At 35.3% G+C, this 17485-nt stretch overlaps 1 protein-coding gene across 5 annotated transcripts in view; it reads left to right on the top strand.

Annotated features, from left to right (window-relative positions):
• LOC123264899 (RNA-binding protein Musashi homolog Rbp6) overlaps positions 1-17485 on the top strand; it is a 348561-nt gene that overhangs the window by 181374 nt on the left and 149702 nt on the right. For all 5 annotated transcript variants that reach the window (XM_044728425.1, XM_044728424.1, XM_044728423.1 and 2 more), the window contains one exon: positions 14122-14206. In XM_044728425.1, coding sequence (XP_044584360.1) covers positions 14122-14206 — 85 coding nt within the window. The remainder of the gene's footprint in view (positions 1-14121; positions 14207-17485) is intronic.

Below are 17485 nucleotides of genomic sequence, written 5' to 3'. Positions count from 1 at the left end.
CATAAATTCGTTATCCAATTTGCATCCATTTTCCAATATATTTCCACATAATTGTTTTTATAACTTGGACACGTGTTCTAATACGTCGGAATTACTAAATTATCGCCGGAATAATAAATTCAAGGGAATTAAAATAAAAAATTAAATTAACAGTATGAAGGGGGATGGTTTAACCCGAGGCTGCCAGTACTGTGGTCGAGAACCTGCTGAGAGTAGATAAGAACCGACGTGGTAATCCTCCATGCAATATAAGTTAGCAAGGTAGACGTTACGTATTACGTTAACGTCGAGACGATGAGAGCTAAGTGTACTGGATGGGTTATACCTTGTTAGACCCAAGAAAAAATTGAGATTACACCGACAACGATAATGTAACACGAAATTTTACGATGAATTATTTGTAAAAATAATAAGGAAAAATTATCTGATATGAAAATTGGCGTCTGGAATAAAATGATCTTGTTACATAACGTCAGATAGGAATATTTATTTACAATAAAAAAAAAGATACTACGTATTTTTTGTGCCTGGGTCCATTACCTGTTGAAATCGATCATGATAAAAGGTTATGGGCCCAGTTGATGCTGACAGATTAGAGACCCTCAGGATCCATCATCTGAAATGAGTTTATAACGAGGTAAATACGTAGGTCTCTAATTGAATTGGAATCCTGGGTATGAATAAAGATATCTCATCACGAAATTAGTTTAACTCGCGGTAGTTGTCGTCGGGTATCTTTGAAAGGACATCTCGAGCGTCTTGACTGGCGGATCGAGTGCCCCGAGATCTCTCGAACCGAAAAGACTCGTATCTTATTTAATTCCGGGCTCCTTCGGGAACTCTTCGTGGAATAGCGAAAACTTTGGGCGCAACTTCTAGGATATAAGTTGCCTACTTCCACGTCTTATTTTGCTCCATTTCCCGCCTCTTAATTACTTTGCTAATTCCCAACCAGCATCGTCTGAAATAACAACTCGGTAAAGGGATACTCGTCGTTTTCTCATCTAGCAATCTTGATTTCATCTTTCTTCTCCGCCTCTTTCTTCTCTGCTAGCCTTTTTTTTTTTGGCTCCTGGGTAAGAATAGATTGCACTGTCGTACTCGATAGGATGCTTGAAATGCAGGTACGTACATACGTCATAAATTCCCCTATCGAGGGGATCCTAGCTTCTCTGGCCGCCGTTGCGTCGAGCAGTGATGCCGTTGTTGAACTTAAGGCCAATAAATCAAAGAAACTCGTATAAATTTGTTACTGTAGGTGAATCGGACGTTGGGCGCCAACCTCTTTCTTACATTCCACCCACTCATTCTCTCGGTTTTTGTTCTACTTCCACATACTCGGCTCCATACTCGGCTCCATCACCCAGTCTGCCTTTTTCTCTATTTCACCATCGCGAATTCTTCCTCCTCCGTTTAAATAAGAAAAAAACCTACTCCAAACTGATATATAAAGACACACATATATATCAATATTTTTCCACTAGCTTGTACACATATCGTCGTAAAAAATTTACGCCCGTGAATTCTAAATTTATGTATTACCTACACGATAACTTCTCTTTCAGAGCTTTTTATTATTATTCCATTCTGTTCGTTTAAATTTATTTTCCCCGAGCTTTTTTCTCTACCTATAAAATTTATTAATTTAATATTTTATTCGACGAAATGCCCGATAAAAGTTGTTACTTTCTGAATTTTACAGGACACACGAAAACAGTTATTTTTCTCTATAAACGCCTATTTATAATGCACGCCGCCAATCTATCGATCGGTTGAGACAAATGAGTGGTAAAGAGACTCGTGTGGTTTAGAAACCCACAAGCTCTTGTCAAGGGTTGGGCGTAAGGGAGAAGAAGGAGGAAGAGGGGGAGAGTGACAACCCAAGTTTCCTGACGGTATTTCTGGCAATAACTGGCGAAGAGCAGTGAAGGTAAGAGCAGAGGAGAATAAAGAGGAAAGGGGGTGCTTGTTGAATTGGTGGAAACAGAATCCAGCGGTGAATGCCGTCGGCCATTGTCCAATCAATGCATATTGAGGCGAAGGTTACAAGCGAGGAGTATGCACACATCTGCACACATGTCCGCACACAGAGAGAGTACAACGGTATCTGGCAGCTAGCAATGCTTGATGCTGGTCCGGTGATTTAGGCGGATCACTAATTACCCTGAATGACCAGCCAGGATTCACTTAGGACCTTGGTGATCTTGGTTTGGGGAATTGTATCAGAGAGGACAGTAGTCTGGCCGTAAGTGCTTTCAGCTCGATACCTCTATTGCCGATCGATATTATCCAAGACAGCAAAGGACCAAAGGGCTGCCAGGATAATGCCACTGTTGACAATGATGAATCTTAGATCGGGAATCACCGACAAAGGAGCTGTTGTGCGTGATAAAACTTTTCCGTACGAACAAAGGGAGTCTTATCGATCCTGATAACTTTATAATTACAATACTCTTGCTGTTAATTACACCTGAGTGATTAATGGTGACGGATCGGGAGCTCTCTAATCAACGGCAATTGTCTGGAGATTAAAATAAAACTCGGATCATCAACGCCTGATGCTGGAGAAGACGAATAATCTTAAGTGTTGAGCTACAATCACCCGCTCAATGCGTGCTCAGGCTCATTTAATAGCCCGGAAAATGACTAGCTGAATAGGGAGGATCGTTTATGTGGTCGGAAACGTCGATTGCGTGGCTCTGCCTCCGCCGATCGAGACACCAGCTCTATGGAATGATGATGATGATGATGATGATGATGATGAGGCTTCTAGCCACAAAGCTTGTGGCTGGCTCCTTGCTAATGTCTATTGACGCTCGCCTCAAGCCCTACGTGGGAGTCACTTTATATTATCAGGAGGAAATTCAACCACGTAATTGATGTTCCTCAATTGTAAGACTGTTATTTTAAACACTGATTAATTGTTGAAGACACTGTTTTTGGTTGATGAAATCTTAATAAATTAGCAAGTAGATCTAGCATCTTGGCAATTGAATCCATTGTCGAGCTGGTGGATTCTAAGGATCGTAAAAACGGGCTTTTACTCCCAGATGACATTAACTTGTTGATCATTTGTATTCAGAGCATAAAACACCCCGATAACCTTCAAAGGTATAATTGCTTAGGTTTACGAGGGTATTTAATCGACGCTATAAAACTCGTCACCTGATATTTACAATGGAAAAGAAAATTTGTTGCTGTTTTATAGAATTTTTTATAGGTGGATCATTGATTTTTACATTGAAATTTTAGTTTTAATTAGAAAATTTTTGGGATTGGAATTCTGGCGAAAATATTAGTTTTAATCCAAAATTTAGCGAATAAGTAGCCCTTAAAAGTCGAATAGGACAAATATTTTTGATATCTCGTGTTAATGTCCAAATAAAACAAAGTAGCTCGAAAATATCCCGGAATATTATTGCACTTTATTTTATCAGGCATTTGTAGTGAAGGTTACGACTGGGGAATAAAAAACACCGCAGTATCGTTAACAAAATGCGTTGTGACGATAACCGTAAAGGGAACTTTTCGCGGGGCATTGCGATGTGCGAACACGTGAGTTTAGTTGCCAAGAGAAGGTAAGACTGGGACATAAGAACAAGAAAAAGGACTTGGAGAACAATGACTATGACAAGGATGCGACGGTGAATGGGCAAGTAGATGACAATTCTCTTTACGGTGAATTAAACGACAAAGTACTCTTTGAAGGAATAAAAATAGCTAGGACACTAAGAACCCTGGGTCGGTATACGCCAGTTGCTGTTCAGGCCACTTATGCAACACTTTAAGTGGGCGTTATAGGCACAATGGAGCTGAAAGCCCGGGAACGAGGAGGCATAACGTCGGGAAATCGTCCAAAGGATCGTTCAGTGGAAGTTTTCAGTGGATAAAACTCATTCTTCTGACAAATCGCTCGTAGAATTCTTTTATTTTGGCGTTCCATTGGATTAGCGGCCGAAGGCCTAATGATCGCTGCTTTCAGTAACACTCATCTGTAAATGCTCGTGCTCATAACACACAACATTGCCGAGGGCGGTAGGAAAGTAGGAAAAGCCTTGTTAAGGCAAAGGAGAATAGCGCCTGGTAAGAATGTAAATGCTTGGTCTTATCTTGGTCTCCTTATTCGCTTTCGTCTGAAGCTTTAGCTTCTTTCGAAAGGACTCTCGAGACTTTCTCCCCCTATCTGTAAAATCTCATTGGCTGCATTGGAGTAACGCGAGGGACGTTCCACAGTTAATGGCGTGAGAAATAAAATTCATAGTTCGTTGGATTCCATTGGCGGTAGTAAGTGGAGCGACAATAGAATCCTAAAAAATACCGAAAAGAAAAATAAAAACGTATATCTAAAGAAAAAAGTTTAATCTTAACGTCGATTGTGCCCGGCTTTTTTGCGGCTATGAGAATCAAAAGCCACGAGTGCTTTTGTCGTGATATAAAGTAGTACTCTTTGGGTACTACTACTGGTAAGTGAACAAAAAAATCCACTATTTTTACAACATTTCACTCCATCTCCTATTTCAAATCAACGTCTATTGTTAAGAAAAATTTACCTTTTTTGTTATCCTTAAACTACCAGGTGTTTATTCTCATTTAGAATCTCCTTATGGTTTTAAATTCACGTCCGGAGATTAAGAGGATAAAAGTATACCTTTTAGTGATTTTTTGACGCCGTAATCATAAATACTTTCATGGTTTTAGTCAAATAATAACATTAAATGCCCATTATTGATGATCCAAAAATTGTTTATGGCTGCCATTTTGAAACTATTCAACCGATTTGGTTCAAATTCAAACTCGATCTCCAAAATAGCACCAAGAAGAAGTATGTTCAGTCTCATAAAGATTACTTCAAAATTCTAGAAGCCAGAGGGGTCCCAAAAATCGACCACCTAGAAAAATTGACCTAAAAGCTTTGCAATCACGAAAATCAAGCTAGTATCAACAAATTGCAAACGATAAATCACGTTAAACAATAGGGCTTATAAAATCCGCGGGGTATCGCCCTGGTGGTAATTAAAAAACAATCCGATCGACTGATAAGCGACTGAGGAAACGTAGCTTCCAATCTTGATCGTTTGACTCTATTTCTTAGGAACAACCTTCTTCCAGCTTGCACGAGATTCTTGGTAGAGAAATAAACCCACTGACCACTTGGTTCCCGACGGTGATTGATGCTGTTCTTGCCCGTTACTTAACCCCTCCAGTAACGTAAGCTTTTGAGAAAATCCTTCTCCTTTGTTGACCAGCAAGCGAGCCCCGAATTAATAACAGAAAATAAAATAGGTGAACACGAAGAAGAATAAGGGGGTAAATAAAATGTAAATTGTTTCACTGGGGAATAAATTTAGTTTTAAAACCAGTGTTGGTTTATGGGCCCCTCTCAGGGGGTGATGATCGGTAAAGAGAGACAGCTAAGAGCTAGTTATTAATGGCTCTCTAGCACGCGATCTGCTCGAGCGGTCTTTTAAATTTCGGACTGGTCACGTTATCGTCATGCTTCGTCGCAGATTCTTCCATTTATTTGTCGGATGATCATCTCATAAATATCGGAGGTAGTTTAAAATGAAACAAAGAAGCTGAAGAAGTCAAGTGAACCGAAGGGTGACTTGGAATAGCAGAAGGTTGCTGCAACCCAGCAGCCAGCTATCACCAGCACTAACGCTGACATTTCCAGTAGCGTATCGTCTGGAGAATCCGAAAATTGCATTCCACCTGGAGCGTATGTCGTTCCTTTAAACTACGCTCCTTAGAATTTATTATCTTGTTTATTACCTCGAATTTACGTGTCCCAGAAGCGAGCTACAAAATTTCGCTTTATTATCAAAAGCATATGTATACGTCCTACCGTTTTTAATCTAGTTATTGTCGACGTCAGATATCCAAGATTTTCCGTAAGGAGGAAGGATAGAATGAAGGTATTTGTATCCTATTCTTGTGATATATGTTAAGTCGCGTCAAGTGATTCCCTCCTCTACAGCAAAAACTCCTTTTTATATCTCCTCCTTATTCATCCCAGTAGCCTCACCCTCCAAATCCGAGTATGGATCCACAGGTTTTGCCGCGTGGCACTTTAAATTTCTTCCACGTCGGCCCTAGCTGAGTTTCCGGCGAGCAGCAGGTGCATCCTCTCAAGATTATCTAAGAATTTATAAATACGCTCCCGCTAATTCGATTAAAAATCCAATTAACAGCTCTATTAGTTTTAAAGTTCCTGGGGTTAGAAAAGCCAATCTTCCTTGTCAAATCACTTATTCCGAAGGTGGAGAGCTAGTAGTCTCTCAGGAATTCGATTGCGACTTGAGGAATCTCAAAAAGCTGGGTTATCAAGTCTTATTTTTCCTCTATTTTCTCTGACTTGGAGATATAGGAGAATTCGAGGGATTGTTTGGCTTCAAAAATTCAAACTCAATGTTTGTCTCCCTCCAAGGAATTCTCAAGCGTCAACAGGTGGAAGCCATCTTTGTTATTAATTCTATTATTTCAAGAAATTATCTAGAGAAATATTCTACTTAAGAAATAATTAACAGAATTAATGGTTATTGATGAATTTTCGTTAGAATATCATTGTTATATCGTAAAATGTTTAAATATCTCAAACCTGTAGCTAATATTTTGAGAATCTACCATTGCAAATAGCGATAAAAGTGAATTAAAACGAGGCAAATTATCCCTGATATCAATCTAAGCTGCATAATACCTTTAAACGTTCATTAAATCGTCATTAAACTTAATAAATGCCGGGCTAGCAGCTCCACAATCACCCTAATGATTCCGCAATGCCGCAATTCTGAATAGCAATCGGATTCGAAATCATCGAAAAAGATAATCGTCGAAACCGGTGTGGCGCCCAAAAATTCACTACGCACAACTATTTAGTTGAGAGTGTTAAATAAATAGCATTGATGGTAAATCGAATGCCCGGGATTGGATATCCTCATTACATTTATTAACCCGGTATGTTTTTGTGAAATTTTCTCCGGATTATAAAGATACGCAATTACCCAGTGTGTGTATGGAAGATAAATTTTAATACTTGTTAAGTCGGTCTATATCTGTCGTTCTGGCTCTTTTTATCTCGCAACGTCTCTCTAACGACCCAGCTGAATATTTATAAAGCCGTGACGCAAAAGCTGGGGAACGAGGGATAGGGAAAGAAACGAGGGGTAGGAAAGGGAGGGACTGGTTGGTCGACCTCAGGCCGCGAACGAAAGCCGCAAGCACGCTCCATAGAGTTTCATTGTAATTGTCTTGTTCTTCTCTTGACTTTCCTTGAAACGGGATCCCGTTGAATTGCATTATGCAAATCGCAATCTCGCTAAGTCACCGGATGGACGCAAGCGTTTCGCATCCTCCCGACACCAACCAGACGTTAAGACCAAAGTGTCCGACGAAATATTGTATTATATTTAGCAATAAAAGTATACAAGGTAAATAAAATATAAACTGTGAGCAAAAACCCAAGCCCTTAATTATTTAAAGGCAAATTTTTTGGGCTTACCGATCGAGACCAAGTTAACGGCCATGAATATTCATCCAACCGTTTAGTCGACGGCTAACTTGATTAACAATGGAATTCTACTACGTCCGACTATTCCGAGGCTTTCGATCTCTCTAGGTTAGAATTAACGATAGAATATTTTAACTAAAGGCTTTTCTATTCGATCGAGTCATTTGGATATCTAAATTCGCTTAATATTTTGTAAAAAAAGTGTTTAATTATTCTAACTTGTATATTTAGATTATTTAAAGTATTCCTAAATGATTTTTAATTCTAGGCCCACACATTGACATATGATACCACCCATTGACCCATGATGCTATAGCTTGACCGATGATATTATAAAATAGCCTAGTTGGCATAAAAACAAAAATTATCGTTGATTTTTACTACCCATATATTGGCCCACGATACCACCTATTCACCCATCAATAAAAAATGACTGGAATGATCACTTTTGATAGTATATCGTATTTTTTATGCTATGACCTAACTTTTTTACTTATTTATCGAATAAAAATCAAATTTCAACCGCATAAAGTTGAACAAATACTCTTGATATCCGACTCACGATAACAACTTCTTAACTTCTAACCTGGTAAATTTGAAAAAAATTTCTCGGTTTTTTAATACCTTTCTAAAGAGTAAAATGACAACAGAAGTAAAAAAGACATCGCTGTAAATTTTTTATTTACAAACTTGAGGTATAAAAAACTAATAATAAAAAGTACATAAGTAGCTTGACTACTTTTACGGCGAGAAGCTGAAAGAGAGCTCGCCTTTCAGTTACCATGGCAGCCAGAGTCTACCGAGGAAGAGGAAAGCGGATTATAAAGCGGTTGGTTAAAGAGCAGTTATATTACACAATGTATAGTATATATCCACATCCACCCACATACAGACATATAAGAATAGGATATATGCTTCGAGACAGAACTAGAATGGGAACGAAAATGAGTATTCCTAGGAAACCGCGTACCCTTGCGTAACTAGCTCCAATAGGGCCAAGGGGTGGGCACATAAGGTGGTATACGACCTGTGCAATGGCAGAAACTGTCGAGTTAAGTAACTGCCAGTACTTACTGTAACTTCCTAGCAATGAGACCGCTTACATAAATACACCACCTTATACCTTCTAGAAAACGAGGCTGAAGGGCGTCCTGAACGGTCTCCACTTTCCGTAGGACCGTGAACTCGTACCTAACTCGGTCTCGTAAAAAATTCCTCCATTTAATTCGTGTGAATTTATTTTACTCCAAGCGGTCGTTACAAAAAAATATATTTTCTGATGAATAAAAAACTAAAGGAAAATATTGCAGGTTTGTTTATCCACCGAATTACCCGTAGCGAGGCAAGAGAATTTACAATAAAAATTGTATCGAAGTTCCACAATGTTTCCTCCTCTCTCCTCTAGCAAGCCTAGTTTGAGATTTGAGTTTCGTTGCTGGTGAGAATCAACTGACAAAACAAAGCAAACAAATACACGCGTCAGCCATACGTGACACCCTTCCGTGACTGGAACCTCGACGAGGACAAGTGGGTGTCAAGGGGTGACAAAGGGGAACGTGCTCAAGTTGACAGGACCAAGTCTTGCCGGCCTTTTCGAGAACAAAAAAAAAACCCAACCACTCGAAATTGCAAAAGGGGCTCTTTCAAGGGCTGGAGGATGCACACCGCGGATCAATTAGGCCTGGGATTAAAAAGAGGGAATGTATGGCCATAAATATTGGTTATTAATTAAAACAACAGGCACTCAAGCGCAATAAATTAATGGCTGTCGATGGTAGGACGTCGAGGAACAATAGCAATAGTAGTTATCCTCTGTGTGATGTCACAAGCTACTCGAACGTATCCGTTTAATTCATTAACATGTTTGTTACTATAGGTGGCTGTTAGTTTACGCGAGCAAGTCGTTCCTGACTTGGGTGTCAGCCTTCAAATCCCCACCCAGTATATCTGTATAGCAGCCATTGCTGCCGGAATTAACACACGACAATGTTCACTTTCATCACACCCACACATTCGCCCTTACGAGCATCACCATCACACCCTGTCACTATTATTCTGGCATTCAATGTTAATAAATAGATATTGTCCACACCTCTCTATCCATTCCGGTTGTTCGGGTATTAAACTACAAGCTAACTAATTTAACAAAATTACATTCATATGTCCCACTAAAACATTTACTCAACAACGGACTCACCCACCTCCCCACACACGTCTTCATCTATCTCCGACATGGCTGAAATCGAACGGAATCTATCTACTATTCACCAGTTATCAAGAAAATTCATGTAGGGAATCTACACGAGAACTTTGAATTCCAATTTGGAAATCCACATAGATTTGCAATGATATTAATTTTTGTTGGTGGATTTTCTACAGAAAATTTCTAGTGAAAATTCACATTTCGGAGGTTTAAGTGAAAAGTAACCTCCCATGCGGGTCACGTCGTGTAAGTAGCACGTTTTCGATATTTTTTGACAATGTAGATATCACAAAATAGCGCGTGACCACGTGTAGCGGCACTTAGTGATAGCAGTCGGTCTCTTTCGCTCGCGCTGCAGGAGAACTCACTCGTTTATTTAGTTTCCTTTTGAAATTTTGTTATTTCGTTTATAAAAATTCATCGCATGTACCACGGGGCGGTTTTTACCCGAATGCAACAACAGAATCGCAGTAAACGAACGTCCGCTGAATCGGCAGTCGTCCAATCAACATTAAAAACACCAAACATGACGAGCTGGCAACTACAAAAAATACACCCGACTATCATCACAAGTTTTCAGTTTTTTTTCTACCTATCAATCTGGATTGGGTTTCCCTGCAATTCAAGATGCAAATAGCCACCGAGGTGACAAAGGGGAAGATAGGCATGGGTTTAAATGCGTCACTGGAGACCTTTTTGGGTCAAGTTTGGGGAGTTGGCGCTTTGGGTCTGAATAGTGAGATATCAGAAAAATAATACACAGAAAAAAAAAAATATTTGATCGAAATAAGATTTATTTGTGCCAAATATATAAGATATTTGGAAATGGCCAAATAAATATTTATTTCTGGTAAATATATAATATAATTGAGCGATTTAGGTGCGTAAAATAAATAGTTTATTCATGGTAAAGATATGGTTTATTTGTGGTAAATAAATCATAGTTGACGACAATAATGAACTTTTAAAATTTATTGTAACATTAAAGTTAGCTGTCACTTGACTTATTTTTAATTTTATTTAACAAATAAATTAATTCTAAAAAATTATTTTTTAAAAATTGCATTTTTAATTTTTTAAAATTTCTACATGACAATTTTTTTTGTCACAATTTATTTGTTAACAAAAGTTCTAAAATTATTAAATATCTGCTAAATTAATTTTATCAATTTTAAAAAATTATAATGGCTTTAAAATGAAAAAAAAAAAATATTTTCTATTCTTTTAGTTGAATAATGAAATATTTTCCGTGTCTTCTATTGAATGAAAGTGTTAATTGTAGGTTAAGGATAATTTAGATTTGTTTTCGTAAAATATAATATTTTAAACACCTTACCATATAGGTTAGGTATGACTTTTTTTAATCCCCAATTAATGAATAGTTATTTATTAATATTATTTATGTAAAAACTATTATGTATGCAAATAAACTATTTTTTGAAACATCGCTGTAGTTTGAGTTGTAATCAAAACTTTCAAGTTTTGTTTTTAACACAGAAAAAAAGAAACAGTTGATCGAAATAAGATTTATTTGTGCCAAATATATAAGATATTTGGATTCGGCCAAATAAATATTTATTTCTGGCAAATATATAATATATTTTAGCGATTTAGTTGCGTAAAATAAATAGTTTATTCATGGTAAAGATATGGTTTATTTGTGGTAAATAAATCATAGTTGACGACAATAATGAACTTTTAAAATTTATTGTAACATTAAAGTTAGCTGTCACTTGACTAATTTTTAATTTTATTTAACAAATAAATTAATTTTAAAAAATTATTTTTTAAAAATTGCATTTTTAATTTTTTAAAATTTCTACATGACAATTTTTTTTTTTATTTTTTTTTTGCCATAATTTATTTGTTAACAAAAGTTCTAAAAATTATTAAATATCTGCTAAATTAATTTTATCAATTTTAAAAAATTATAATGGCTTTAAAATAAAAAAAAAAAATATTTTCTATTCTTTTAGTTGAATAATGAAATATTTTCCTTGTCTTCTATTGAATGAAAGTGATAATTGTAGGTTAAGGATAATTTAGATTTGTTTTCGTAAAATATAATATTTTAAACACCTTACCATATAGGTTAGGTATGACTTTTTTTAATCCCCAATTAATGAATAGTTATTAATTAATATTATTTATGCAGACACTATTATGTATGCAAATAAACTATTTTTGAAACATCGCTGTAGTTTAAGTTGTAATCAAAACTTTCAAGTTTTGTTTTCAACGTTCAAGTGACGTCATGAGAGCAGTAGTTGAGGGTTTTAATTCCAAAGATGTGGTTGTTTCGGACAAACTTAGCATCTTTACCACAAATAAATCATATATTTCTGACAAATAATAAAATAATTCGAGTCAACTGTTATATTTACTTGTACTAAATGTACATAGTTATAAAGAAATATTTAAAATAACGACTCAAATAAATTGATTTATTTGAGACAAATAATTCTTTTTTTCTGTGTACTTAATTTCTATTTTAAAAGTTATTGAAATGTTTGAATAGTTCCAACCTGTAGCCGAAAATTTGCGTGGAAATAATTTGAATAGCAGAATCCTGTTTGTGAAAATCCATTCCTACAAAGTGGATCGTTTTCTTCACTTATCCGGTTATCCAGGTTGTAATCCAGCGTGGAATGAGTCAGTTGACTAGCGGAGCATCCAGTGAAATATATGAGACGCTTACAATGATGCTCCTTGTAAGAGTTACGGAGAAAAATCCTCGCGGAAACTCCTTTCCACTCAGGAAACTCTGCCAATTTCTCCATACGATCAATCCATCAAAAATTCAATCCACTGGTGAAAATAAAACTGTAGTGGGTTTAAAAATAAATAAAGTTAGTCCTTAAGCGGGAAAATTCTCCTCCGGAGTTAATAAAAAAATATAAATGTAATACAAAAAAGAGAGTGAATAAAAAGAGTACAAGTTTGAGTACGAGTACAAGCACAAGGGTAGTAGATATTGCTGCGTTCGGATCTTGCAGCATGTGTGCCCCATAAATAACATGTAAATATTTTCAATAACTGCCTCGGCATGAAAAATGCAAACCGCTTTGCGTCCGGCTCGACCGACATTCTCCCTTCTTCCTCTCGCGACTCACCCACAACTCGATCTATTATATACGTGTTGTATCGGCGTCTTGTTTTGCTCTCCTTCGTGCTGGAGACTTATCCCCTTCCCTTTTACCCACTAGAGCTTCACCCCGGGAATGTAAACACGTACGCAAATTTATGACCGGCTCAATATTTGTCCAACACAAGTCCGGCTGAGACAACTTTAATTTCACCCGGAATTTTACAGATTTGAAATTTTTCTATAATAATGCTCTTTTCTCCAAATTTACGTCCGATTGTTTTCGATAGAAAATACTTCCGATAGGAAATTAAATCATCTTAACTAAAAGCCCCAATTATTGACAGGGTTCTAAATATTGACACCCTAAATTATTTTTAAATATATTTAATCATCCGTCATAAGAATAACTATCATATAAATTTTTATTAAATTCTAATTAATTAAAAAATTGAAAAAAATTACTGTCAGTTAATATTAAATATTAATTATTAAAAAATTAAGTTAGCACCAGTTAAAACCAGCTTACGAACGTTTACTTTCTTAACAACTTTGATTAGAAAAGCATTTTTTTTAAATGCCGAGTTTAAATTAATTTCTTCATCAAATAATATGATCTTTTTTTTTTTTTTTAATTAACAATATACGAAAAATTTATAAAATTGAATAATCGAAATTAATTGTATGCTTTATAATATTTAAATAATGGGTGTCAATAACTAGTTGATAATTTTTAAGTTGAAGCTCATATTGACAGCCATTCGACAGCGCTAAGACGCCTTTTTTTTACTTCAACCTAAAAAATTACCTGTAAGAGTTTGAACTCTTGATTAAATAAATTATTTTAAAATTAATTTTTATATTTTTAAAAGTAATTAATCATTTATGGAAATTATTATTAATAAACTTTAATAAAATTGATTACTTAATAATAAGTTTGGATAAATAAAAATAAGCAGATGATTCTAGGCATGCTTAGTATAGGTGTCAATAATTGGGGTGAAGGTATGTCAATAATTAGATCAATCAGTTTTTTTACCTGCCAATAATTGGTGTATCCGGATAATCTATTTACTTATTTAAAATTAATTAGTAAATATCAGTGATTATGATTTTAAAAAAAGAAATTGATTAGTAAAAACATTACTTGAGACAATTACCACAAACAAAATTAATATTGATATTTGATTGCTTAAAAAAAATCAAACTATAACTTTGTCTCTAGTGTCAATAATTGGGGCTTTTATTTTCCAAAAAAGGTCTCACAATTTTCTGTATCTCCAATATTTAACCCAAAAATAACATAAAATGTTTAATTTGTTACAGGGGCTTTGGATTCATCACATTCGCAGATCCTTCAAGCGTAGACAAAGTATTAGCCCAAGGGAACCACGAATTGGACGGCAAAAAGGTGAGCAAATGAATAAATTAATTAATTAGCATACCTTATGCTCTATAATTAATTGCACTGGATAATATTTCCCGAATAACTAATGCCGGGGGTGAAAAACGGCAATGGGTGTGCCAAAAAACGGGCTGAGATCCGGATCGAGAATTTAGTGGTTCTCGAATCGAGTCTCCAGTTGACTACTGGAAAGTACAATAGCCAAGATATATACTAAGACATGGTAGGTGGCGCCCAACGCTCTCACGGAACCGATAAATTTCTGTTAATTCGCACCGCCTAATTTCAGCGATAATTACAATGGTTATAAGTGAGTATAGTATTTTTGGAGGTTTTTTTTTTCCAGTCTGGAAATATTTCTCTAATGATTGTTTAAAGGAAGCGAAAGGACGGAAATTCCTGGGCTGGATCCCGGAAAATTGTCAAAGTTCTTTGGGATGTCTCAGCCCGCATAACAGATCTTAGACGCGAAAAGCCCGTTTTGATGGTGAGGCTCCTGGTTAGCGGTAGGCGTCTAAAGGATAAGAAGAATGAGGGTTTAACCCCTTTGACGGGTTTCTTTTCTTACAGAAAAGGGACTGGAAGGAAAATAAGAGCAAAGTCTCGGAAACGGAAGTAGAAATATACACTGGCGCCCGTAGGGATAGAAAAATCCACAGCGAATCAGCGCAAAGCGATATTTTATTCGATCGATTCTTACCACCCTTATTTTAACATCCTAAGGGGCGGCATCGATTATTTAACTCATCGCCAAGATTTATTTCAAAGATTTCTTTAGGTTAGAATTTTTATTCTCAGAAAATTATCGGCTAATGTCCTGGTCAGGCTCTTCCGGTTCCGGGTTAGTAACTAAATCTTTTAATGGCCGACTAAACAGTCTTTGTGTGTTTTTTGAACCATTAGGGACATTGTGGGGCGTAGGGGTTACAAATATGGGGTTTTTTTGAGAGATATCAAAAAATGACAAGAATACTTTCAATAGAAATTTAATTTTCTATAAAAAAGTATAAAGTATAAAGTATAAATAAGTATTTAGGCTGCGTTCGAAAATGCTCTATCTCTAGATACATAATTAATTACTTTGTATCTCGTGAACTATTGACATTTTTAAAGATATAAGCTCACCCCGACATTACATTCATCGAGACCTTTCATTTGAGTACCCACATCAATTTTTCATATATTTTATATATATTATATATTATATATATATATATATATATATATATATATATATATATATATATATATATATATATATATATATATATATATATATATATATATTATATATTATATATATATATATGAAAAATATATCAAAAATACATGTGGGTATTCAAATGAAAGCTCTTGATGAGTGTAACATCAGGATGAGCTTATATCTGTGAAAATATCAATAATTAAGAAATGACCTTGTATCTTGTGAACTATTGACATTTTTAAAGATATAAACTCATCCCGATGTTACTCTCTTCAAGACCTTTCATTTGAGTACCCACATCACTTTTTCATATATTTATATATACATTATATATTATATATATGTATATATGAAAAATATATCAAAAATGCATGTGGGTACTCAAATGAAAGCATTTTTTGAGTGTAACATCGGGATGAGTTTATATCTTTAAAAACGTCAATAGTTTAAAAAGTACAGTGCAATTTAACAAAAGAAAGTGATTGCAAGGTTGCTAGTAGTTTTTGATATTCAAAAATCGATTGCGCTCAAATGAGAGTTATAAGAATATGACAAGGATATTTCTTGTAGGAAATTAAATTTCCTACAAAACATATCTCTGATAATTTTGTCATATTATTAGTATTTAACCCAGAAATTTATAATTAAATATGAATCGAGTTTGTGACGAAACGTAAAATCGTTAAATATTATTTTTCTACTTAAGATGCAACTAGTATGTTTAATATTCCCAGGTCGAGTAAAAATTCAGCATACGCTTAAAATATTATCTCTTTACATATTTATGAGCTAGGTACATCCAGCGACGGATTATTATATGTAAAAGGGGAAAAAATTAATCTACACAGTTAAAAAAAAAAAAAAAAAAAAAAGCAAACACTGAAAGATAAACAATGAATTACTCGTTCTTTGAAAGTTCTTTATCGACTGAATGAAATGATACAACGTGACTCGTATATTCGGGTGGTATTATTTAGCGGATAAAAGAACCCTCGGTCCCTCCTGAAAAATAAAGCAAAAAATAACCCAGCTTGAGAATAAAAGAGACAACTACTGAAATTTAACCAAATAAAGTAAATGACCTTAAGTTTAAAAACATTATTCACGAGGATTGATGGGTGGTAATATTTTCTTTTTCCTTTATGAATAGAACAGTAATGGTTATTTCTTGAGCGAGCTGGCCAACAACTGTTAGATATGTTGAGTATAAATTTTTTTAGTTAATATTATCGTCGGTATTAAAAGAAGAAATGGATTGCCAGCCAAGACTAAGGTCTAGGATGAACACCCCTGAGCTGACCGTGATCATAAAATTTATCTATGATGTAGATGTAGCTGGGGGCTTCTGGCAGGCCTCCACCGACCGCGTATACATCATGCTAATTATTTATAACCTCATGCGGCGAACGCAGTGGCGCATTCATCATCCAGAGTTGATAAAATCCTCTATGATTTTCGGGAAAATAAAAAACCTGCTTTATTTTTTTTTATTCTTGAGAAATAAAAATTAGCCGTAAAAATAGCGAAAGATCCACCAGAATGGGATAAAATTAAAGGAATAATTGAAACAGAGTAATGAGGATGGAATCCAATTTAATGCAAGCACCAGCTTTATTCGGAGCTTTTAGAGTGATCCTCTGAAACTTGGATCTTAACGTTACGTCGGAGACTTGGCGGCAAGTTCTCCTGGATACTTCTTAAGTAGCTAGGATTACGACGGAACTTTCGTTTCTCCTATGTACTCACCGAGAGCAAAACTCCTATACATCTACATCTTTATATATAAAAACAAACCGACTATAGGCTATAGACAAGCCAAGCATCGCTTTAATCTTAAACCTCTTTATGTATTTTTATTTCATTCGAGAGCTTATTTTTACGGTACGTTTCTTTTATCGATCATAGAATTTATTTACCCCCTAGAATTATATTTTATTATTGTTAATGTTATATAATACACTTTGCAAAGATCAAACTTTAACACTATTTTTTACAGAATCAAAAACTTTAATTTCTGGCTTTAAAATCAAGTACGAAAAAAATATACGAAACATTTTTTGTAGGAAATTTAATTTTCTATC

The sequence above is a fragment of the Cotesia glomerata genome, linkage group LG5, assembly GCF_020080835.1.
Source record: "Cotesia glomerata isolate CgM1 linkage group LG5, MPM_Cglom_v2.3, whole genome shotgun sequence".
In the NCBI taxonomy this organism is placed as follows: domain Eukaryota; kingdom Metazoa; phylum Arthropoda; class Insecta; order Hymenoptera; family Braconidae; genus Cotesia; species Cotesia glomerata.
The sequence above is the reverse complement of the archived record's forward strand: the minus strand, read 5'-3'. Positions and strand labels throughout refer to the sequence as shown.